This window comes from Ranitomeya imitator, chromosome 1 (assembly GCF_032444005.1).
Source record: "Ranitomeya imitator isolate aRanImi1 chromosome 1, aRanImi1.pri, whole genome shotgun sequence".
Classification (NCBI taxonomy): domain Eukaryota; kingdom Metazoa; phylum Chordata; class Amphibia; order Anura; family Dendrobatidae; genus Ranitomeya; species Ranitomeya imitator.
The window spans coordinates 754,743,093-754,768,498 of NC_091282.1; the positions used below are offsets into that span (position 1 = coordinate 754,743,093).

The window sequence follows — 25,406 nt, forward strand, 5'->3', positions numbered from 1 at the left end:
ACATCTGAACACACATTCTGCCCCATCTGAATACACATCTCACCGGAACAGCAGGAACCGGAAATCTGCTGCTGGCTGATACCAGAGAACACGAGCTGCACACAACCAGGACAGAGCTGCTGCTGAGAGCTGAAGGACCTGTGGTGATGTCATGTGATCAGGAGGCGGAGTTGATAAATGGTGATGGACCTATGATAATGATGACAATCACCACAGGTCCTTCAGCTCTTTAACAGTTCAGGTGTCGGCTGCTGAGTTGATGTGTGCGCCCGGCAGGTCAGGTGGAGGGCAGGTCTGTCTTTTGCACTGCGGGAGGAATCACCTGCACAGCAACAGTTTTGAACTTTTTGCTGATGTCGGCGTGCATCTGACCTGCCGGGCCCCTGACTCCCCCGGGCCCGGTTGCAGTGGCAACTGTGGTAGTTATGCCCCTGGCTGGAAGATTGATTTCACAACCACACAGGACACTACCTAGCTAAACTACAAGAGTAAGAAACAACCGCCTAGCTAACTACCTAAAATCTAGCAGCAAAAAGTCCCAGCGTCATGAGCAGCCTCTAAGCGCAGTTAGTGTCAAGATGGCGCTAAAACAAGATGGAGAGGTACATGTGATTTCAGCCGCCGCTGTGTCAGGACATTATGGATGTTTCCTGCACCCTGATTGACTAGCCACAGTGTTCACACATAAAGTTAGAAGAAAAAAAAAGTACTAGCTCCTCTGAGTTCTGCAAACCCCCTCCTCTCATCAAATACTTGCCCCACGATTATCATACACCACCATTATTGTAGCCAAAATGCTGAAAATACTTTAGTGGCAACGCAAATATTTTCCCGCAGATTTACTGAATATTACCGATTTTTTTCCCGATTTTATAAAATTTTGCTCATGTTTCCAGTCACGAATCCGAATGTGCTATATTCATGCTGATTTTATGTTGGAAATTGTTTTTTGAGCAAATTCGCTCATCACTAAACTAGGCCCCCAAAATAATTGTACTGGACTGGTGTATGTTTTTTATTAGTCTGGGAAATAAATAATTGGCATCAGCCATCTAGTTGCCATTTGTCACCCAAATAAATAATATTTCAGGACTGTGTTTTTCATAGCACTGTTGTAAATAAATAAAGCTACTCTTCCGCCATCTCTTTGCGAGTAGTGTTTAGAAAATCAACTTCCAAAAATGAGGAGTGCATTAAATAAGAAATGTTGGCATTGCCATGAAGGTGCTGGTATAGTTGCTGATGGTGGTGGTATAGCTAATGCCTGGAGAGGATGTGGTCGTTCTGTACCAGTTACATGCCCAAGTACAACACCTTCCCCTAGTGCACGCGGGCTACAGGATGTTATGTGTCCTTTCATAGGCCCGAATACTGCTGCATGAATGGTAAGGCCACAAGATGTTGAAGTGGTGTTAGATTGGATGGCTGAGAGTGGCTTTAATTCCTTCACATTATCTTCCACCCAGTCCAGTGCAATAAGTGCACAGTTGGCACCCGGGGACCATGGTCATTCAGCTTCCACTCCCCCATGAAAATTAGCTAAGCAGTTTAAGCTCCAAGTCATGCAGCAGTCTCTTCTGCTTTTTGATGACTTCTATAACTGAGGTTCTGTGGCCCATCCACCTGCCCCTTCTCTAGACATAGAAGAGACTGAGTGCACTGATGTCCAACCACTTGTTAGCTTGGATGATGAGTACGTGAGAGGGCGAGTGCACACGGTCAGTGGACCACCGCAGCACATGTCAGATGATGACAAAACTCAGTTGCCAACTGCAGCATCTTTATGCAATGTGCAGACTGGCAAAGAGGGCAGGGTTGAGAAGCCGGTGGAAGATGATGCAGGGGATGATGAAGTCCTAGACCTCACATGGAGTGGAGGCCATCCTAGTGACAAGCAGAGTTTGGAGGAAGAATAGGTGGCCACGCTGCCACAAGAGCACAGCAAAAGAGGCAGCAGGGTGTAAAGGCACAGTGGGCAACCCCTAGTCAGTACATCAGCTGCTACTACTCACCACGCTGCTGATATAAGCACACCAAAGGCACCTCAAAAGAGCTCCTTAGCGTGGCATTTTTCTTCAGGGAATGTGCTGCCAACAAACTACAGGTGGTTTGCACTCTGCTATCAGACCCTGAAGTGAGACATAAATATTCTAAATCTGAGCACCACCTGTATGATAAGGCATCTGAATTTCAAGCATGAGGTGCAGTGTGTACTCTGCACCCCCCACCTGTGGGAGTATTGTCCTTGAAGCCGCTGTGTGTACACTGCACCTCCCCACCTGTGGTCCATATTAGCAGGAGGCAGTGTTACAACGACATGGTGGAAGACTGTGTGTCCACACGTCTCCACATACTAACAGATGGGTCTGCTCCATTTAACTTCTGGGTCTCCAAATTGGACACATGACCTGAGCTTGCCCTTTATGTCTTGGAGGTGCTGGCCCGCCCTGCGGCAAGTATACTGTTGGAACGTGTGCTTAGCACGGCATGGGGTATTATCACGGACAGGCACGTCCGCCTGTCCATATCCAACTTGGGGAATCCAACATTTCTTAAAATGAACCAGGCATTGATCCCACAGGAATTGTCCATACTTTTCAATGACTAGACATCTTTAACAGCTGCACCCAGCTAATCTTCAACTCTATTTACCATTTGTTTCATTTGGGGGCCTCCTCCACAAATAAATAAAAAATCAAACTGTATTGGCTACCTCCCCTTCTGCCTCTTCCACCTATACCTATTCCTCCTGGTTCAAGATTCTTATTTTTTATTTCTACTCTGCTTAGCGTAGGGACAGGAGGCAGCTGTAGTGAGGGACAGTTTTAGATTTTGTGCATGCGCAGATTTAGATTTTGTATATGCAGTTTTACAGAAACAATAGCTATGTATACTCTGCACCATTTCTGTGATAGTACCGTGCGTAACCAAATGTTTTAAGAAACTTCAACGGATTCTGTGGGAGTTGTGTGTATAAACATATTTTTTTCTCTAACGCAACCATATCTGTGATAGTACTGTGCCTAAAGCTGCTGTGTGTATTCTGTAACCCATATCTGTGGGAGTAATGTGTAGAGATGAGCGGTGTTCGAGTCGAACTGTTCGCCAATTTCAAATTCAAGCTGTTTTGGGCGGTGTTCGAGTCGTTCGACGAACTCGAACAATTTGCTTAAAATTCGGCTTTTCGAGTTTCTGTTCGATAACTGTTCGTTCAGCAAAAGCCTAACTTGATTTGCACATTAAGTGTTTATCATTGTTAATAGACTGTTGGGCAGGGGGGACGGGGGATAGATCTGTGCTGAAATAATGCCGATCTCCATTTTTTTTTCTTTCCCGCATTTACAGTGGGGCGGTGCAGTCTCTCAGCCTATCAGCAGTGCACACACACAGCAATGTGCATGTGATGCACACAAGCAAGGGCATGTGTCATTGGCTGTGTATGTCACATGTCCTTGCCCTATAAGAACCAGCCATTTGCCCTGCCGCCACCATTTCCTCAATGCTGCAGCTTAGTGTTAGACGGCACCGCTGCTGCTGTGGGCGCTATACAGTCTAAGAGTGTTTTTTTGGAGAAAATTTTCAGAGAGATAGGTTTAGTGAGTCAGGAGGAGTCGGGACTAGTTGTAATGTCAGCCCTTTTCAGGGTAGGTTACAGCAGTTCATAGCACTGTTTGCCAGGCAGGTCTGTGCCAGTGCTCTGCAAGTGTTTGTCACAGCATTTGGTGTAATCTAGCTCAGCCAATCCTTTTGGGCTAGTAGCATTGTCTGATAGTCATCTGAGTAGCCCGCCTGTGAAGCTAGCTACACCGCCTGTGTATCTCAATTTTTACTGCATCTAACCCAGTTAATAGTTTTGGGCCTAGGAGCAGTTTCTGCATGTCAGCAGAGTAGCCCGCCTGTGAAAATAACTACACCGCCTGTGTATCTCAATTTTTACTGCATCTAACCCAGTTAATAGTTTTGGGCCTAGGAGCAGTGTCTGCACGTCAGCAGAGTAGCCTGCCTGTGAAACTAACTACACCGCCTGTGTATCTCTATTTTTTACTGCATCTAATCCAGTTAACATTTTTGGGCCTAGCAGCAGTGTCTGCACGTCAGCAGAGTAGCCCGCCTGTGAAAATAACTACACCACCTGTGTATCTCTATTTTTACTGCATCTAATCCAGTTAATATTTTTGGGCCTAGGAGCAGTGTCTGCACGTCAGCAGAGTAGCCCGCCTGTGAAAATAACTGCACCGCCTGTGTATCTAAATTTTTACTGCATCTAATCCAGTTAATAGTTTTGGGCCTAGGAGCAGTGTCTGCACGTCAGCAGAGTAGCCCGCATGTGAAACTAACTATACCGCCTGTGTATCTAAATTTTTACTGCATCTAACCCCGTTAATAGTTTTGGGCCTAGTACCACAGTTTGGCCACTCAGTTCTGCTCGGTTTTCATCCATCGGTTGTTGTGCCAACAACTACAGATACAGAGTTGCCAATTAGTTAAGCACTAAAATGAGTGGCGAAAGGCCTGCTGCTGGTGGAAAAGGTAATAGGCGTGTTGGAAAGGGAAAAAAAGGTTGTGTCCGTGGGGTAGGTGGTAAAGCAACAGTAACATCTGCAGAAGAAAGACCATCTTCCAGCCAAAGTAAGATGTCTACTTCTTTTCGTGGACAATCTGATATGATTTCTTTCTTATGACCATCGCTACAAGCATCACCAAAAATTACAGATGAGGCACAAAAACAGCAGGTGCTTGATCGGAAATCAAGTGCTTGTTCAAGTGGGCTCTCCTCCATGTCAACTTCAACATCACAACTACTCCAGTCCTCAGAGTTGTCACCCCAATCACACTTGCCTCCTCACAGCTCCCAAGTCTCCAGCCGCCCGTCTGAGCATGGGGTAACACACATGGTTGAGTCTGTAGAGCTGTTTATGCATACTATAGCCATGGGAATCAGAGGTTTGCTCCAGAGCTTCTGTGAATCCAGACAAGGAAATGATCTGCACTGATGCCCAGAATCTTTGTGAGTCGGATCCAGGCCCAGATGAAGAAGGTTCTGAGCATAATGTAGACTTTCGTTCCCAAACTGTAACTCCTGTTGGTGGAGACAATGAGGAAGATGATGATGAGCCTGAGATACCAGATTGGAACGAAAACTTGAGTTTTTGGTCAGGGCAGGAAGAGGTTGGCTCTGAGGACAATGGGTGTGAGAACACACAGGATGATGATGACGAGGTTGTATACCCCACAACTGTCCACCAGTCCATGAGGTCAGCAGAGGAGGTGGAGGAGGATGCTAGTGACGAGTCTGACGACGAGGTAACGGTGCGTCTTCCTGAACAGAAACGGAATACTGGAAGTACGTCAAAAACTGCATCCTCAACCCCAACTGTGCCTCAGACCAGAAGTCGTGGTGGCTCTTCAGGTCGCATGGGCTCTAAGCCTTGCATAGCGTGGGCATTTTTTTACATTGCAAAGGATGACCCAACTCATGTTGTCTGTAAGATTTGTCAACAAAATCTCAGTACAGGACAAAAAATGACTAGCTTGAGTACTTCATGCATGAACCGTCACATGGATATGAGGCATAAGTTGCAGTGGGAAGCTCACTGTGCTACAATGCTGCCTAGTTGGCCGGGTCAACCACCATCTGCCCCATCAAGTGAATCCGCGTCCTCTTCATCCTCTGTGACTGTGGGGACAGCAGTCGCTCATGGTTTCGGATGCAGACCTTACACCTTTTTACCCGCAACAGCCAGTGATTGGCAGGTCGTCAGGACATTTGCAAATGGAAACACCTGCTGTTGTTGAGCGCTCTCCGACATCGACACCACATTTTGATCAAGGCAACATAACATCTCCGCCTGCACCTTCCTCACAGACCAGCAGTTTGCCGGGGACACCCTACTCAACTCCGTCTAAGCACGGCAGCCAGCCCTCAGTCCCTCAGATGTGGACAACTAAAAGACCATTTCCTCCTAGCCATGAAAAAGCTAAGAGGTTGAATTTCTCCATCTGCAAGCTGTTGGCTACAGAAATGCTGCCTTTCCGGCTGGTGGACACAGGATTTTCGAGACCTTATGTGCGTCGCAGTGCCCCAGTACCAGATGCCCAGTCGCCACTACTTCTCAAAGAAAGCTTTGCCTGTGCTACACCAGCATGTCGCACACAACATCACCACTTCCTTGAGAAACTCTGTGTGTGACAGTGTGCATTTCACCACAGACACCTGGACGAGTCGACATGGACAAGGGCATTACATGTCGGTGACTGGGCACTGGGTAACTACGGCGACATCAGGAGAAGGGGCTGCTGTCCAAGTCTTGTCGTCCCCACGAGTTGCTCATCGATCCGCTGTATCTAGAAGTTCCTCCACTGCTTCTGCCTCCTCAACCTCCTCTCAGTCCTCCACCTGCACCCAAAGCCTGTCTGGTAATGCCACCCGCGTTGTAACTGCGCAGAAGGAAGCCTGCACACCACCTCACTATGCTGTCACCAGGGCTCAACGGCATCAGGCAGTGTTTACATTGAAATGTCTGGGAAATGTGAGTCACACAGCTGAGGAGTTGTGGTCAGCTCTGGAGACCGAGTTCCATCAATGGTTGTCTCCACTCAACCTGCAGCCACAGAAGGCTGTGTGCGACAATGCTGCAAACCTGGGTGCAGCCCTTCATCGGGGCAATGTCACACACGTGCCTTGTATGGCTCACATTTTGAACCTGGTTGTCCAGCAATTTTTATCCCACTATCCCGGACTAGATGGGCTTCTGCAGAGGGCACGGTCGCTGTGTGCTCACTTCCGCCGCTCAATGACTTACATCTCTACAGAAGTCGTTGGGCCTGCCAGTTCACTGGCTGAAATGCGATGTGCCCACACGGTGGAATTGAACTCTGCACATGTTGCAGCGACTGTGGCAGCAACGACGAGCCCTGGTGTAATACGTTATGACGTATAACCTGGGCCAATGAGATCAAGAAGTGGGACAAATCACGCTGCAGGAGTGGTCTCAGATCAGTGACCTATGCACCATTCTGCACAGTTTTGAAATTGCAACGAAGATGTTTAGTGCTGACGATGCCATTATCAGCATGACCATTCCGGTGATTTACATGCTGGAACACACCTTACACAGTGTTTGGAGTCAGGTGGTGGAATAAGAGGAGGAGGAGGAACAGGAGGAGTCGTATGCGGAAGGGATAATATCTCCAAGGTCAAGAAGGTTGGCAGCACTAAGGCGGCTGGCATTGGAGGCTGGAGGAGAGGGATTACCGAGGGCGCATGGTAGCAGCCAAACTGTTGAGGAAGGTGCAGGAGGCGAGGAAGAAGTGGAGGACGAACTGGCGCTAGGCATGGAAGACTCATCAGATGAGGGAGACCTTGATCAAATTTCTGTTGTGCAAGGTTGGGGGAGAGGGCAGACGAAGGAAGCATGATACTCACTTCACCACCAGCAAGACAACAAGGACTTGGTCCTCCTGGATGCGCAAGACACATGAGTGCCCTTTTTGCTGCACTACCTGCAACATGACCCTCGGATTGTCAGAATCCGAAGTAATGCCGACAACGCTGTTGCCACACTCTTAGATCCCCGGTACAAAAGTAAATTTGGCGAAATAATTCCTGCCATAGAAAGGGATTCACGCATGCAGGAGTATCAGCAGAGACTGTTACAGAATCTAACATCTGCTTTTCCACAAAACACCAGTGGTGCACGTAGTGAATCTGTGAGTTCTAACTTGCCAACCGTGGGACTATCGAGTCATCACTCAAACCATAACAGTAACATCGTATCTGGTGGTAATAGCAATTTTTTCAATCGCTTCCAGACTTTTTTAGACCATCCTTTGCAAGGCCACTGGAGACAAGAAGTCTGACGCACAGCCAACACCTAGAGAAGATGGTACAAGAGAATCTCCAAGTTAACATCGATGCCATGACTGTGGAACTGGACCGTTGCTCATTTTGGGCTTCCAATCTTGAAAAATGGCCTGAGCTCGCCACTCACGCCTTGGAGATCTTGTCGTGCCCCGCAGCCAGCGTTCTCTCTGAACGTGTGTTCAGCGCTGCTGGTGGTGTGCTGACAGATAAGCGCACGTGGCTGTCCAGTGACAATGTAGACAGACTAACGTTCATCAAGATGAACAAATCCTGGATCCGCAAGGACTTTTCTACCCCTGTGTCATCTTGGGGAAACTAAAAGCTTGATGATTTTTGAAAATCACCTCACCGACCGTTTTAAAAAACTCTGGCAAAATTGATGCCACTTAAGTGGTGTCTGTGGCCGAATTTTTGGAAAAAATGGAGACTCTTTATTTAGCCCCCTTGCTGAGTTTTACATGACGTTGCCATCATCAATTCCAGGTGGGTGGGGTCATCTGCAGAGTTGTTTACTCATACTATGGCCTGGGATTCAGAGGTCTGCTCCAAAGCTTCAGTGTCTGCTAGTCAGCAGAGTAGCCCAGCCACCGACCGCCTGTTTACCTAAGTACTATTTTTAACGGCATCTGGCCCAGGAAATCCTTTAGGGCCTAGTAGAATTTGGTGCTACTCAGCAGCGTACCCCACCCATGAAGCAAGCTACACCGCCTGTTTACCTAACTACTATTTTGTAACGGCATCTAGCCCAGGAAATCCTTTTGGGCCTAGTAGAATTTGGTGCTATTCAGCAGCGTACCCCACCCATGAAGCAAGCTACACCGCCTGTTTGCCTAACTACTATTTTGTAACGGCATCTAGCCCAGGAAAGCCTTTTGGGCCTAGTAGAATTTGGTGCTACTCAGCAGCGCACCCCACCCATGAAGCAAGCTACACCGCCTGTTTACCTAACTACTATTTTGTAATGGCATCTAGCCCAGGAAAGCCTTTTGGGCCTAGTAGAATTTGGTGCTACTCAGCAGCGTACCCCACCCATGAAGCAAGCTACACCGCCTGTTTACCTAACTACTATTTTGTAACGGCATCTAGCCCAGGAAATCCTTTTGGGCCTAGTAGAATTTGGTGCTACTCAGCAGCGTACCCCACCCATGAAGCAAGCTACACCGCCTGTTTACCTAACTACTATTTTGTAACGGCATCTAGCCCAGGAAATCCTTTTGGGCCTAGTAGAATTTGGTGCTACTCAGCAGCGTACCCCACCCATGAAGCAAGCTACACCGCCTGTTTACCTAACTACTATTTTGTAATGGCATCTAGCCCAGGAAATCCTTTTGGGTCTAGTAGAATTTGGTGCTACACAGCAGTGTACCCCACCCATGAAGCAAGCTACACCGCCTGATTACCTAACTACTATTTTGTAACGGCATCTAGCCCAGGAAATCCTTTTGGGCCTAGTAGAATTTAGTGCTAATCAGCAGCGTAACCCACCCATGAAGCAAGCTACACCGCCTGTTTACCTAAGTACTATTTTTTAACTGCATCTGGCCCAGGAAATCCTTTTGGGCCTAGTAGCAATTTCTGCTACTCAGCAGAGTACCCGACCCATGAAGCAAGCTACACCACTTTCTTTCTTTCTCAATCTAACCCCTCGGCTCTGGGGTGTCCACTCTCCCTTCAGCTCTCTCCTTCTCACAGGTGGACTACTGCGTGTTTTCACACTGTGGCGAATCTTTTGGGCCCAGGCATAAGAAGTCGTCGAGGTAATGGATAATATGTGCCACCTTACAAACATCCATGACGAAACATTTGAGGAAGCAACTAAACGCCTCAAATAGTGAGCAGGATATGGAGCACCCCATGGGCAAACAGCGATCTATGTAGTATGCTCCTTCACAGAAGCAGCCCAATGGGAGGACACTATTCGGAGGCACAGGTAGTAACCGGAACGCCCCTTCAATGTCTGTTTTTTCCATTAGGGTGCCCCTTACCAAACCGCCTGATTGCCTCGTCAAAGGAGGTACAGTACATAGTACAGAACTTGGTTCCACGTCGATGTTGTCGTTTACTGACCTGCCCCTTGGATATAACAAATGGTGGATTAGTCTGAATGTATTGGGTTCATTTTTTGGCACAACTCCCAATGGGGGTACCACTATGTCTTCTATGGAAAGTGTTCTGAATGGACCCGCCGCCATTCTACCTAAAGATATTTCTTTTTTTATTTTTCTTGTCAAGACGTCTGGGTGTTGGTAGAGTGAGTTTAGATTTTTACTCCAGCCTTTTTTGATTTTAGAAGGGCATGACATGCCTATATCTGTGTCTCCTCCTCCTTTTACTCCTCCACCTCTTTTCTTTTTGCATGACTATATGTAGTTGTGACTTTTCCATGTGTTTGTTGTGTCTTCTGAGCAGTTTGTCAGCTTTTGGACACCTTTTAAGGTGTTCTCTATGTGTTTGTATGTGTTTGTGTTTGCCTGCCATTGGTTTCAATGGGGTTCGACGGTGTTCGTCGAACGTTCGACGAACATTCGTCGAACACATCCCAGTTCGACGAACCGAACCGAACCCGAACCCTAGGGAGGTGGCTCAACACTAGTAATGTGTCTTTAAGCCGCTGTGTATTCTGCAATGCTGTCCAAATTTTAACTGGATTGCCAGTAACAAGTCTCGTTGCATGCTGCCAGATCAATCCAAAATCATACAAGAGCTTTTCATCGGCTGCATTTGGAACGTATGCTACTGGAGCAGACCTTTTTGAGCTGTGGGAGTACTGTGTCCAATGCTCTTTGGGTGAAGTTTATCAGCTTCAGTGGGATAAATGCAGAAATATGCTCTACTTGTGAAATTTGTTATTAGCTTCTATGGGGTGCTATGCCTAAATCTCTATGTACTCTATCTGTACAAGTAATGTGTCTAAAAAATAATTTTACTCTACCTTTGTGGCAGGACCTAGAGCTCATTAAAAGATTTAACTACTCATTCCAATTGCAGAGCCTCTAAATTATCATGGATAGCTATTCTGTTTTGCAATATCAGCTCCTCACTCAGTTGAGTAGTTAATTTGCTTGACTGCTGCCTTGCTTGACTGTGATACACATTTATTAGGTTGCATCTCCTGAATAGAAACCTGACTCTCCGTTACACGTGTGTACTCTGCAATCCAGCCTGTGGATGGTTTGAGATTGGATGGCTGAGAGTGCATCAAGTTCCTCCACCTTGTCCTTTCTAAATCATGGCCCAAGTTCGAACAAATAAAAACTAGAAAAGGAGTACAATTCCATTATCGCTACCTGAAGTATTCATGCATGGTTGCCAGCATTGAACAATAATTTTTTCAAATGTAACATTTTGGGCCCCCGGGAACCTAAGTCATCAGCATTGGAGAAGTGTCAAAAGGGCCAGTGGCTGAAACTGGTGGTAGCAAGCCTTGCGGTGGACCACTATCTTTATACAGAATGAAACTACAAGCTTTTTATCTGTGGCTGCTCTACTGTATGCTACTGAAGAATAAGTTTGACCCTGTGGGTGAAATTTCGAAGCTGATAAAGTAGGGATACTCTGCCCCATATTCTGTGGGTGAAATTTGTAAGCTGCCAATATAGGGGTACTGTGCACCAAGATCTGGGGGTGAAATTTGTAGGCTTCTAATATAGGGGGACTGTGCCTCAAGCAACGTGAGTGAAATTTTCAATTGGCCTGGAAATAGATAGCCTCAGTCTCTCTGAGGCACTATTAAAATTTTCATGCTATTCATTTACTTCCTACAGTACTTTACCATGATTGTTATGGTAACAGAACCCCTTTAAGTAATTTCCCTATTCACGTTTGCTTGCAGGGCAATTGTCCTGCTATTTCCCCATTGTCACTGGTGTGTCAGGTGTAACAGACAGTCATCCTGGATTTGGATGTAGAAGGTCATTGCGAGAAGACCTAAAAGCATCTTATTGATTTTTACATCTCTGTTAGAGAGTGATATCCTTCTCCCTCTACCCAACAGTTACCTCAACGTTCTGCTGTTAATTAACACACCCTTGCTGAAGGTTTAAATACCTTCAGGTCTCTTCAGCAATATGCTGGTGTTAGCTCAATTTCCCTCTGTCTGGTTGGAAGTACTAGCAGTCAACTAGTGTCTTCTTGGAGTACTCTTAGAGGATTGCTGATGTGATATCTGAGTCATCTTCTCAAGCTAAGTATATCACCTTTTGTCCACCCTCTCTGTCTTTAGTTGCAGTGGGGGTAGACTAGCATTAACCCTGTCCCCTCCCTATCCAATGACTATCGCTAGGGTCACACAGGCATTAGGTTCCTACTCAACGATAGGTGTGGAATCTATTTAGGAATGTCAGGCTAGACAGGGTGTTACTGGATCTGCCTAGGGGGTTCCACTCTCTCCTTTCCTAGTGTTTGCGCTTCCCCTCCCACTCCCAGTTGTTGTACACCTTGCTTCTCCCTCCCCCAGGGTAACACCCATCTAGCTTTCTTTTGCAGCCTCCTAGCCCTGACTATGACCATTTTACAGCCATCTTAAAGCACCAAAGTCCCCATTGAATTCTATTGGTTCTCGTCAGGGGTTAAGTTTGAGGTCAAGTTCGGACCTGTACCAAACTTTTTACTGTATGTTCGTCAAACCCTGCAAATCTGAATATCCAAAGGTTTGCTCATCTCTACTAATGACACAAGAACAAATTAGTGTTGAGTGAGTTATTTAGAAATATAGCAAGTGGCTTCTCCAAATTTGGGACAAAATGTCACTTTTTACTGAATACTGCAGTCTCAAAATCATTCAACCCCTTTCATGACAAGCATCTTTAGTACTTAGTAGAGCTCCTCTGGCTGTTATAACCTGCAGCAAACAAAATGCACAGCCAAGCACCAACATTTGACAGCCTTCCCGAGGAATCTTAGCCCATTCCTCATGTACCTATAAGTAATTAATATTCTCGGATTGTTAAGAGAGTCATCCAAAAAAGAGAAGAGATATTGCCTTGCCCAACAAGGAAAAGGATACAAAAAGATATGAAAGAATTCAATGATTTCAGTTGTATTTACAGGAACAGAGTTTTCAAGTTCTGTTATGTGAATAATGGCTAAGCTACCACAGAACATGACAGGAATAGGAAATTGTCACCAGCTGCCACCAGATTCCTGAGGTGTCAAAAACTCTCAAGTGACTGCAAAAAAACCTGCACCAAGTTTTGGTTGTAGCAGATAGTGAGGTTCCAGTTTGCACAGTTAGAAGCATATAAAACACTGAAGATCTCTATGCCAGAACTTCAAGGTGTCACCTCTAATGAGCTGAAGACACAAGAAGCGCAGTCGCCAATATGCTAAAAATTAAAATAGATTCGGAATTTTGTTCTATAGAGAGATAAAACATAACAGGAACTTTCTTGGCCAGTGATACTGTATGTCTGGAGGCGCAATAACTATATGCTGAAAAGAAAAACCTTCCTAGAGTGAATCTTGGTTGTGAATTAGTGACGCCTGTAATGTGCTGCTGCAGTGCAGTAAAGTGCAACCTCCACCAGGGGGTGCTGGTGAGGGAAGAGAGGTTGTACACACAGCGTAGCAACACTGAAATAGCAGCACAGGTGCCCCAGGTAACGAAAGAGTAGTTAAGACAAGCCAAGATCATACACAGAGAGGTCAGCTCAGTACACAGGGGCAGTCAGAAGAATAGTCAGGTCCAAGCAAGAAGTCAGAGCCTACCAGGAACGTGGTAACCAAAACGTGAGACGTAAGACGAAGTCGGGGTACAAACCAGAGTTGAAGCCAGTCGGGAAGGGGAGCGCAATATCAGAAACTGAAAACAAGGGGCAAAGTCCAGAGATCAGATCGAGTCATACACGGGTACAGGCAGTCAGAGGCAAACGGATCACTAATACAGGTCAGGGGCTCAAGCCAGGAAGCAAGAACTATCACTAACACTGGTCAGCAGGCAGAGACAGACTGAAATAGCCAAGCTAGCTCCGGATCGAGGCTGAGAAGATTAACCCCTGCATGACCAGTCTCGAGAGAGGAAAGAAGAAAGTAAACTCTGGACTGGACCATGACAACACCTATAGTGAAGCTTGGTGGTGGCTTAATGATGCTCTGTGGAGGCCTGCAGTATATGGAAGGCAAGCTGAATTTCTCAATATCAGGAAATCCTAGGAGAAAATGTCATGACTTCTGCAAGGAAGTTGAAGCTTGAGTGTCCAACAGGACAATGATCCAAAAATACCACCAAGGCTTGGCTTCAGAAGAAGTCTTCAAAGATTCTGGTGTCACTGTTAGTTGCATGACTTAAAACAGATATAATTTTTTTTGTGGGATGTGATCAAACCAGCCTAATAAACTTTAGTGAACTGGAGGCTATTGCTCATGAGGAATGGGCTAAGATTCCCCTGGAACATTGCCAGAAGCTGGTGTTTAGTTATGTCTCTTGCTTGTAGCAGGTCATACCAACCAGAGGTGTACTGAAGGGTTGAATAATTCTGAAATTGTGGTAGTCAATAAAAGTGTCACTTTTTTATTGAATTTGGAGAAACCTCTTGTTATATTAGTTGTATTGTGCTGTTTTCTTTGTTCTTATTTAAATAGTTTTAGAGATGAGCAGGGTAAAATTTGAATTGGCCTGTTCGTGTGAATTTTGTAGGGAAATTCAATTCACAGAGAAGTAATTACCCACTAATTTAATATAACTTGTTATGCTCTGTAAAAAAAACTTGTAAAAATAAAATAAATTATTATACTCAACTTACTGCTCACCTCTCTGTCCCCTTCGCTTCTTATTGTCACCCATCCAGTCTTCGGCGCATCTTCTGATCACTGCTGCTCGCACTGAAATAACCGAGCCTCTCACACAAGGCCGGGAGTTTTGACTTTGATGAGGTCCAAAAGTGCATGGAAGGTCACTACGTGTGATGCGACCTTATGCACGCATGCAGGATTTCAGTGCGAGCGACAGTAATCAGAAGATTTAGAAAAGTCCGGACGGGTGATGATGATGAGCAAATGGGCTGGAGAGGTGAGCAGTGAGGTATGTGGAAGTGAATTAAATTTGAGCAGAATTCAATTACACTCTAATGTTTTCTCTCATCTCTAGTTAGTTGATCGTAAATGGCAGAAAGGTTGTCCATGTTTCTAAATAACTTGTGTCTGTAGCTTTTTGCATTTTTCCAGCCAAAATTATCTAAAATTTATGGGCATATTTTGGGTAAGGGCACATTTTACAGCCAAGTTGTAGAATAAAGCAAAGATATAAAATCTAAAAAAAAACCTTTTGTGTCCTGGGACTTTGCCAGTTATACACCCAACAAAATATACCGTGTTGTCGTATGTAACCAATACACTGTGCAGATAAGATCATAAAATAAATTCAAATTTCAGACTGTATCCTAAAATTATTCAAACCCCTAAAAAAAACTCAGACCAGACCCCCAAATTAATTTGTTCTCCAAACGAGACCACAAATATAGGGTAGAATATATTGTCTACTAATCATCAGATAAAATCTAACTGTTAACACCTGGTGGCTTAAACTTTAGAAAACAAAAAGCAAACAAACAAAAGACACCCCAAAAATTGTTACAAGAGTCATAAAACAACAAAATAAATAATGGTCACCTTTTTGTCTTGATGATGCATCACTGACATTCTAGTAGTCCTGGTTTTCTCCTGGGAAAATATTAAATCACAACATGCAATGCTCTAACAACACCTATTGGATGTAGCAATCCTAAAAGTCAAAATTGACGCTTTAATGAGCCTTGCCACATGACTTAAGGTACCGTTACACTAAACGACTTACCAACGATCACGACCAGCGATACGACCTGGCCGTGATTGTTGGTAAGTCGTTGTGTGGTCACTGGGGAGCTGTCACAGAGACAGCCCTCTCCAGCGACCAACGATCAGGGGAAAGACTTCGGCATTGTTGAAACTGTCTTCAACGATGCCGAAGTCCCCGGGTAACCAGGGTAAATATCGGGTTACTAAGCGCAGGGCCGCGCTTAGTAACCCGATATTTACCCTGGTTACCATTGTAAAAGTTAAAAAAAAAAAAAAAAAAGTACATACTCACATTCCGATGTCTGTCACGTCCCCCGGCGTCAGCTTCCCGCACTGACTGAGCACCGGCCGTAAAGCAGAGCGGTGACGTCACCGCTGTGCTCTGCTTTACGGCCGGCCGGCGCTGACACAGTCAGTGCGGGAAGCTGACACCGAGAGACGTGAAAGTCATCGGAATGTGAGTATGTACTGTTTTTTTTTTTTAACTTTTACAATGGTAACCAGGGTAAATATCGGGTTACTAAGCGCGGCCCTACGCTTAGTAACCCGATATTTACCCTGGTTACCAGTGAACACATCGCTGGATCGGCGTCACAAACGCCGATTCAGCGATGACAGCGGGTGATCAGCGACCAAAAAAAGGTCCTGATCATTCCCAGCGACCAACAATCTCCCAGCAGGGGCCTGATCATTGGTCGCTGTCACACATAACGATTTTGTTAACGATATCATTGCTACGTCACAAAAAGCAACAATATCGTTAACGAAATCGTTATGTGTGAAGGTACCTTTAGGATAGGAAGCCAAACCAGAAACTCCATCTGCAGACTCGTGTATAAAGGAATTATCCCCTCCTCAGTACAACGCAGGATGTCAGTGGTCTCTCATCTAGCTAAATCAGACCTTTTGATTTGCACTGAGCAGGGGTAAACATTCTGAAACATGTTTGCGAATGGAGTTTCTGGTTCGGCTTCTCATCCTAAATCATGTGGTAATGCTCTTTAAAAGTTTGATATCGACATTTGGGATTGCTACTTCCAATAGGTGGGACTAGAGTTCAAGTCCTCTCTCTCTCTCTCTGAAGAGGCTACTTGCCTATCTAAATTCTTGGAGCATTGCAGGGCCTATAAGTCTCCTTACAACAGCATGGCAATCTCCACCATCAGAAGTGTTCCCCCAAAAAACAATGGCAGAATTGCTGTTTTTAAAAACTCTTCTCAAACGGAGTTAAAATTGAATAAACGCATTCTATTTTTCCCCAATGGTGACAATAATAAATATAACTCATCTAGCAAAATCAAGCCTTCACATAGATCAACAGACAACAAAACAAATGTATTTTTCTTTCGGAATGCGACAATGCAAAAATAGATAAAAATGGGTAAACATAACCATTGTTTTTTTCTATTACTATTCTTCGGCTTGTTTTTCTTGCAAAGTGAGAGATTGCATTGTTTAGTTATGTTTGACAAGCACACAGCGCATCTATACATGTTGCACTTTCTATAGCTTTAGCCTTCGCTACACTCTCAAACATTAATGAAACGTTTCCATTTTATGTCGCCTTCCAGATTTTGTCATTACATAATGAAAACATTCAAAGGTAAATGCGCAGTTCCTAAAAGCTTTCGATTTGTCGGGCATTTAGTCTGTCTTTGTGGAGCGTCACTTGTAAATGCGTTAATTCTCTCCACGGACAGAGCCCTGAAAGGAGGAACATTCAAAACCATGAAACGCTTAATTTGCTGCACTCAGCTTTTATGAAATAGCTGCTCTCAGTATTATGGAAGGTTAATGCAGTCACTATTACTGTACATGACAGAAGGAACATTCAAACACTTTATACAAAAGGAACAGTAAGTACAGGAAGGAAACCTTCAATTTTCAAAAGCTCAAATAAAGGCAAACTGGTTAAAAATGACCTGGCGGTTGTAGACTTAACAAGGATTAACAAATACAAAATGAAGATGTAAGGAGTAAAAATGCCCCTGTTCGGACCTGATTGGCACTGACACTTCAAATATATCTCGGATCACGGGAAGATTGGTCATGTCACGTTCATAGTGAACCTACACTCTTCTCATGAATTTGTAATTTTTTTTTACCTGGTGTAAATGTAGTTGTTCTCCAGAATCAGGCATTGCTTTTAATTTTTTCCTATGCCTCTCCATTCCTGAGATATGGCCCTTTCTTCCCTGCATATAAATGCTGTACAACTGGGTGTGGACCATATGAACACACTCAGAGATTTAATGACCACACCCACTTGCTTAACAGTACTAGATTTACAAACAGGAAAGAAGAGGCCATATCTTAGGAACGGAGAGGAGCAGGAAGAAAAGAAAAACAGCGCCGGATTCAAGAGAATAACGGCATTTAAGCCAGGTAAAAAAATAATAAATTACATATTTAGGTCAGGAGACAGGTCCTCTTTAAGTGGTCCAAATACTAGTCATGATGATAACACTTATGTCCAAACTGAGAACTGCTTTTGTTATTTACAATGTGGACAATAAAGTAGATATTTTTGAGGATTCACACTATTCCTTATGATAACTCTCTCTTACCAAATCATAAAAAGTTAATTTTCCAAATGACATTGGACATAAGGAACTTCCAGGAGATAGATATCATCATAGCAGTGGGACGTGGAAAATGAAAAGAAAAGAAAAAAAAAGAAAAGATGTAGGAGGCTGGAGCATTAGAAGTGAAGGGAAGTTGCCTCAATCTCAAGCTATGCCGCTCAAAAGAGTCTTGTAAAGATGATCTCGGCCTACGGGAGGCAATCAAGCCAAGAATATGACCAGCCAGCGTGACTTTTGAGGACAGTTGCTCCACCTCCTTTACTTATTACTGCCTTCTGAATGTTCAAAATGATCCTCATGTATGCTGAATCTTTCAGAATATCAAAGATCCTTATTGCGAACCAGTTCCTGTCCTAAATAGCAGGGTGATGGTGGCTTGGGGGGCCTAAATTCTGCTGATAGGTTTCCTTTTTTTTCCCACCTCCTGAATGTGGGATTGCAAGTCAAAGTTCTATCTGAAGATGAAAAATCCCAATATCGTGCACAGAAATCCTGAAAATTTCCTGAAAAATGTTGGTAGTCTTTTATAGTATTTGGACGATTTGCCAACTCTTTTTGGGATCCAGTAGGTCTATCCTTTTCCAGAAGTTCTAGTAGAGTCACCACATATGCCCTTAAAAGGTTTTTTTTCAGATTTGTGATGAAAGTCTACAGTCAGTCCATGTAACTGAAGACTTCTTAAACCTAACCGCGTGCTGTGCCAGTAACAAAAGCGGGCGGCTACATTCCGATGTGGACGTGTTCAGCCTCTCTCAATACAAGTGAATTGTTACTGCAGACTTTCATCATAATCCTGGAAAACCCCTTTAAGGCTTCTCTCCTCCAGATTATACAGTATACTCCCAAATGCTTGTTATGCTTTTTCTCAAGGACACACTCCAGGCAACTGATGTACCGTATTGTGCCTAGTGCTGGCCTTAGGGCGGCGCATGGCACAGGCGTTCTCTTGGCTCACTTCCCTCTGGCACTGCGCTAGAAATAATATAGTTTATCAGTTTGGACTTCATAATAGTAAAAACAAACCCCTTAGATACAATTGAATGTCTAAAGTCACCACGGCAGAAACAGCCTCATATTTTTAAAACTTATAGATACAACATGAGAATCCTTGAGTTGTTTTGAGATTCCACTAGGAAGGTCACAATTTATTCGCCCCTGTGGGGGCTGTAGACATCTCATTTTTATCTATTTCACTGACGAGCCACATAGTAATGTCTAGCGCTGGGGTAAGCACTAGCAAATGTACCAAATTTATCAGCATTAGATGGGATTAATGGTCATAACATGACTATATTTTGCAAATTGTGCCATAAATTACACTACATTATGATCCCGATACTGGCATTGGCGCAGTTTCCTGTTACCAGGCAAGTTTTATTTTAAGGGGTTAAACAGGATTAGGATCCACAAAAGATCAATGGTTAAAGAGGAACAGGTTGCACGAACTGAGACTTTGACCAGCGCTATCACACTAAAATAATTTGTTTGTTCATCACAACTACTAAGAGTTTGTGCCTTCAAAGAATTAAAACCACCAAGTTGTATCTTAAAAAGCGTTGTCAATTTTGACTAAGTTCTTTTTTATTACAGAGTATACAAAATGATACATAAGAATATCCAATTACTATGACCCCCAGTGGTCAGCCTTGGGGAAATTTGAGGATATGATAATGATGGACCAATCTTTTAACTTAGGATGCCCTAATATGATATTTAATGTGTTTTCTATACCAGAACGGTGGTTGACCCAGCATAATACATCAACAAGATACAGCGAATGGGGCTCTAGAGCAGAGCTGGGCAAACTGTGGTCTGTGGGTCTCATCCGGCCCATTGTCTGGTCCACTCCAGCCCGTGGATCGAGACAGCCAACGGGCTAAAACTGTGCCCCATGGGCCGCTCTATGCCCTTGCCCACAGCATGCTCGTCGCCTCCCGCTGTCACCACTATCTGCATCCTCGGGAGGCATTTTGTTTTTATGACGTTCACTTAAGGAGGAAATATTTGGATATTTTGAAACTTCAGATTTTTTCTTAAGTGCAGTGCCACCACATATGTATACTTTAAAAATATAAATAAACTTTATCGAATTGGAATTTTTTTTTTATGGATTTAACTTGCTTTTCATATACTTAAAAAAATGTAAAAAAGAGTTTGAAAATAGGAAAAAATTCCTAAAATGTCAATACACTGAAGACCAGAAGTGATCACAAGTTCAAATTCCCTATTAGGACTTAAAAAAGTAAAAAAAAACAAATTGAAAACTTCATAAAAATCAATTTCCCACTTTTCTAACTCTATAAATAGCTTTTTTCTTTCATTTTTTTTTATTTTTTATAAAAAGTATTCATATTTGTTAACATTGTACCTGTAAAAATCTAAAATTTCAAAATATCCCAATATTTCCTATGGTGAAAGAACTATAACACGCGTCCCTGAAAGAAAAATAAAATAAATTGAAAAATTCATATGATGGAAAAAATGTTTCTTAAAAATGTCGCTTGAAGTTGAAAACAAGAAATATAAAAAAGGAAGTGTAAAAATAAAGATAAATCAAGAAGGAGTTAAGATAAAGATACTTGTATAGGTGGCAAAGATATTTTATTATTGGAGCAAGTCTTTTCCTGTCCTTCTCTTATCTTTTTTTTTTTATTTTCGACATACAGCAATCAAATGGATGAGAGGATGATGATTGCCGGCTCCAGACGAGACGCCGTCCTGCCTGCTGCTCAATAGGGTGCGAAAAACAGCGTCCAATTCTGCATGCATAAAACAACTGATCTGTATCTGAGTGCACCCGACTTGTATTTTACATCTATTGCTTTCATCTCGACGACGCAAGTTACTTCCGATGGAAGTTAATCTTAAAATGTAATTAAATTTTTGTTAGGTCTTTAAATTGCAAACCTGCCCGTCACATCTCCTGCTCCGCGCAGCACGTCCGTAACTAAGAAATCAATTCCTGGTGAGTAAGAAGGAATGATTACCCTCTTCGGAATGCTTCTCAATGCTTTAATACATGCCTTACAATTTCGAGACCAGCAAATAGTGCACTACTTAATTGTTATTGTATTGTAGCGTATGGGATCACCTGCTTAAGTCCCAAGCGGTACGCCAGTATTCGGTCCACGGCGTCCGGGTTCATCTGAGTCCATTGCAAGCCGTAGGAGTAGACACTGGCCTTGCTTTGCCATAGAGGGTTGTAGGTATCGTAGTAGAATTCGGGGGGGTAGGCCTTCCCTGGATAAAAAAGGCATACAAAGAGACAAGGTTACATGTGCACACATACAAACAAATTGGTCAAAATTTTGCAAAGTTTTAGCTTGATCTTAAAATGCCCAGAATAGACCTCTACCAGAGTTGGAGGCGTCACGATAGGCTGGATGCACTGAGGAAATTAAGGAGCCATGGGGTTAAAAATAAGATCTTTAATTATAACCAACGTATTTTGGTGCCGAAACGGCACCGTTTTCAAGGTACAAAAACAATGAAAAAAGTGCCGAAACGCGTGGTTAAAATTAAAAACACTGTTTTGATACCTGCACCTGCATCCCCCTCCTCCTCCTCTTGTCTGTCTACTATTTTTTTAATTACAACAAATTGAATTTTTGTGATAAAGGTTACAGTATGTGCAGAGAGGGAAAGGGGCACTACAGATTTCTGTAAGGTGAGGAAGTTTTCCATTTTTGTTTCCTATGTGCTTATTGGTTTATACAATCTTTTGATTCTGCATTTATATTCCACCCTTTGGTTCCTATTTGTTTGCTGGTCTACGGGTGATTTGAGTTTATATTGATTTAATGCAAACTCTGGACACTATAATTGAGATAATTTGGCTTCTTTTAAGCACTGTCCATCGATTGAATTACTTGGATTGACGAGAATGCGATGCACTATTAAGGTAAAAGCTCTTTTAGCATGAAATTACTGGGATATTACTGCAAAATCTGAGAGTGTAAGGACATTTACGACGGCGCACTAAAAGCTGAATCCATTGAAAGGGGAAATTCTCTGCAGCCGGATCTTCCAGATAAAACCTGATCAGGTCAAATTTAATAGGTTTTTGTAATGTGCCATATGGAAAAACAAAAAAGTAACTTCACATATTCAGGATAAGTATCCATGTGATAATGGGGCTGAGGATCACACCCAGGCTGGGGTGCCCGAGAGCCCCAAAGGCCCTGTGCTGTGTGAGAATACCCTAGTGCTTTTTTTCTTTTGTTTTTTTTTGTGAAATTTCAGAATTTTAATTTATAACTGGCGCCTAGACATAAGTAACTTTTCACAAAAAAGATTTCTGTTTGAAAATGTTGTGGGCATGCTCTGTAACATACAAATTATTGGGAAGGAAGAAGTGAGCTGTGACCATGAATTATTCTGACTGATGGATCCTGTGCTTTTTTATATTGTAGGTGAGGAGATGACTCATTGTATATGTCACTATGCATGCCAGCTACACTCTTCCATAGAAGTCAGAGTTCATTGTGCAGGAAGGGAGAGGAAGTGAGCTGTGACCATCAACTATTCTGGCTGAAGGATCCTGTGCTTTTTTATACGGTATGTGATAATAAGATGTCTCGCTGTATATGTCACAGTGCATACCTGAACCACTCTTCCATGGAAGTTAGAGTTCATTGTGCAGGAAGGGAGAGGAAGTGAGCTGTGACCATCAACTATTCTGACTGATGGATCCTGTGCTTTTTATACTGTATGTGATAATAAGATGTCTCGCTGTATATGTCACAGTGCATGCCTGAACCACTCTTCCACAGAAGTCAGAGTTCATTGTGCAGGAAGGGAGAGGATGTGAGCTGTAACCATCACTTATTATGACTCATGGATTCTGTGTTATTTAATACAATCCTGTCTGAGATAATGAGATGACACATTGAATTCTATGGGACAGTGTTGTGGGCATGCTTTGCGACATATATAAATTACTGTGAAGGAAGGGTGAAGCAGTGAGTTGTAATGATTACCCATTATGACTGATGGCTCCTGTGTTATTTAATACTATACTATTATCCAGTCGGTGATAATGAGATGACTCCTTGTACATGATGATGTCACAGTGCATGCCCACAACACTATTCCATAGAAGTTAGAGTTCATTGTGCAGTAAGTGAGCTGAACCACCTGGAATGACGGTGGGAGAAGCCGGTCATGGCCGGTGCCGGACTAGTCTCATCTCCGTCTATGGCCCCCAGATCTTATTACTATATTTTATGTGAAACACAGAAGAGTTTTATTGACTAATTTACTTGGCTGCATTCGTGCCATCATGCTGTCAGCAGATTGGGCAGCATAAATCAGCAGATAGGTTTCTTTTTAAATGTCTAAAAGCAAAAAATGTAATGCCAAAATTGAGGTTTTTTTTGGTTGCTGCAGTTCCCCAAAATGCAATAAAAAGCAATCAAAACACCGTATGTACTCCAAAATGGTATCAATCAAAAAGTAATTTTTGGCCAATCAGGTTCTTCCCACCAAACTCCCCCAACCGTGTCTTTATGGACCTTTTGCACTGGGAGCAGTCATTCGAAGCATATAACGGATAATGCTATGGGCCTTTCCCAAACAGTTCAGACAAAGATGAAAGACACAATTGGCCAAAATGTCATGTATGCTGAAGGGTTAAGATTTTCTTTCAATGGAACTAAGGGAAAGAGGAAGAACTCTGAAAAATAAATCCCATACCATTATCCCTCCATCTCCAAACTGTACAGGGGGCACAATGCAGTCGGGGTAACGTCCTCCTGGAGTCACCAAACCCAAACTCCTCCATCAGAGAAGAGTCATCCATCACTGCACAGAACGCGTGTCATTCAGAGTCTAGTGGTGGCGGTTTTACACCACTCCATCCAACGCTCGACATTGTGCTTGGTGATGTACGGCTGCATGCAGCTGCTCGGCCATGAAGCTCCCGGCAGGGGCGTAATGTTTGTGCACTGCTGATGTTATACCAGAGGAGGTCTGAACTCTGAAGTTATGGGGTCAGCAGAGCGTTGGTGACTTCTATGCTCCTCAGCACTCAGCTCCCCCATTCTTTAATGTTACGGGGTCTGCACTTTGTGGCTGCGGCTCTTTCCACTACTCAATAATATCACTCACAGGTGAAGGAGGAAGATTTGGGAAGGGGATGTCATGAATGGACTTGTTACCCCTGTGATTCCTATTACAGGACCACATTGGTATTAGTGAGCTCTGCACCAAAAGCCATTCTGTCACATGTTAGTAAAGGCAGGTAGCATGGTGTGGGGGCAGTTGTTAAATTTGGGGGGCAATGGGGCCTGATATTTTATACTGGGGGGCTGGATGTTATACACCGGAGGCAAAGGCACATGTTATACACGGGGATGAGTGGCCAATGGCCATATGTAATACACGGGCGGTGATGGGCCAGATGTTAAGCACAGGAGGGGCGAGGGGCCGGATGCTATACGCGGGTTGGGGGGTAAGGGACAGGATGTTATACACAGGAGAGAGTGAGGGCCAGATGTTATACAAGGGCGGTGATGGTCTGGATGTTATACACAGGAGGGGCAAGGGGCCGTATGTTATACACAAGGAGGTGAGGGGACAGTTGATATACATAGGCGGTGATGGGTCAGATGTTATACACAGATGGGAGTCAAGGGCCAGATGATATACCCGGGTGGTGATGGGCCGGATGTTATGCACAGGAGGGGCAAGGGGCCGTATGTTATACACAGGGAGGTAAGGGACCGGATGCTATACACAGGGAGGGGTGAGGGGCCAGTTGTTATACACGGGTGGTTATGGCCTGAATTTAATACACAGGAGGGGTGGAGGGGCCAGATGTTATACACGGGCGGGGTGAGGGACCAGATGTTATACACAGAGGTGATGAGGGGCCAGATGTTATACACAGGGGCAGGGCCATATTTGCCACTAGGCACTTGAGGGCACGTGCCTAGGGCAGGAAGATGCGGGGGCGGCACCTAAGAATGTTTTTTTTTTATTTTTTATTTTTTTTAGTCCAGCAGTGCATTCCTGAAGACAGGGGGCAGTCTGTACATGTGGTGCTGGTGCCGACTCTCCCTATTCCCTGGTAAGTCCACTTACCAGGGGTGGGGCTGAGGTGGAATGGCGGCGCCCAGTCTCCCAACCTAACACACATTGCTGGCCTGGCCTGGGACTCGCAGCAGCAGAGCAGTACATAGTAAGTA

General features: G+C 44.0%; 1 protein-coding gene across 2 annotated transcripts in view; it reads right to left on the reverse strand.

The window, feature by feature from the left end:
• MDGA2 (MAM domain containing glycosylphosphatidylinositol anchor 2) overlaps positions 1 to 25,406 on the reverse strand; it is a 1,083,460-nt gene that overhangs the window by 126,407 nt on the left and 931,647 nt on the right. For both annotated transcript variants that reach the window (XM_069735022.1, XM_069735014.1), the window contains exon 10: positions 21,311 to 21,459. In XM_069735022.1, coding sequence (XP_069591123.1) covers positions 21,311 to 21,459 — 149 coding nt within the window. The remainder of the gene's footprint in view (positions 1 to 21,310; positions 21,460 to 25,406) is intronic.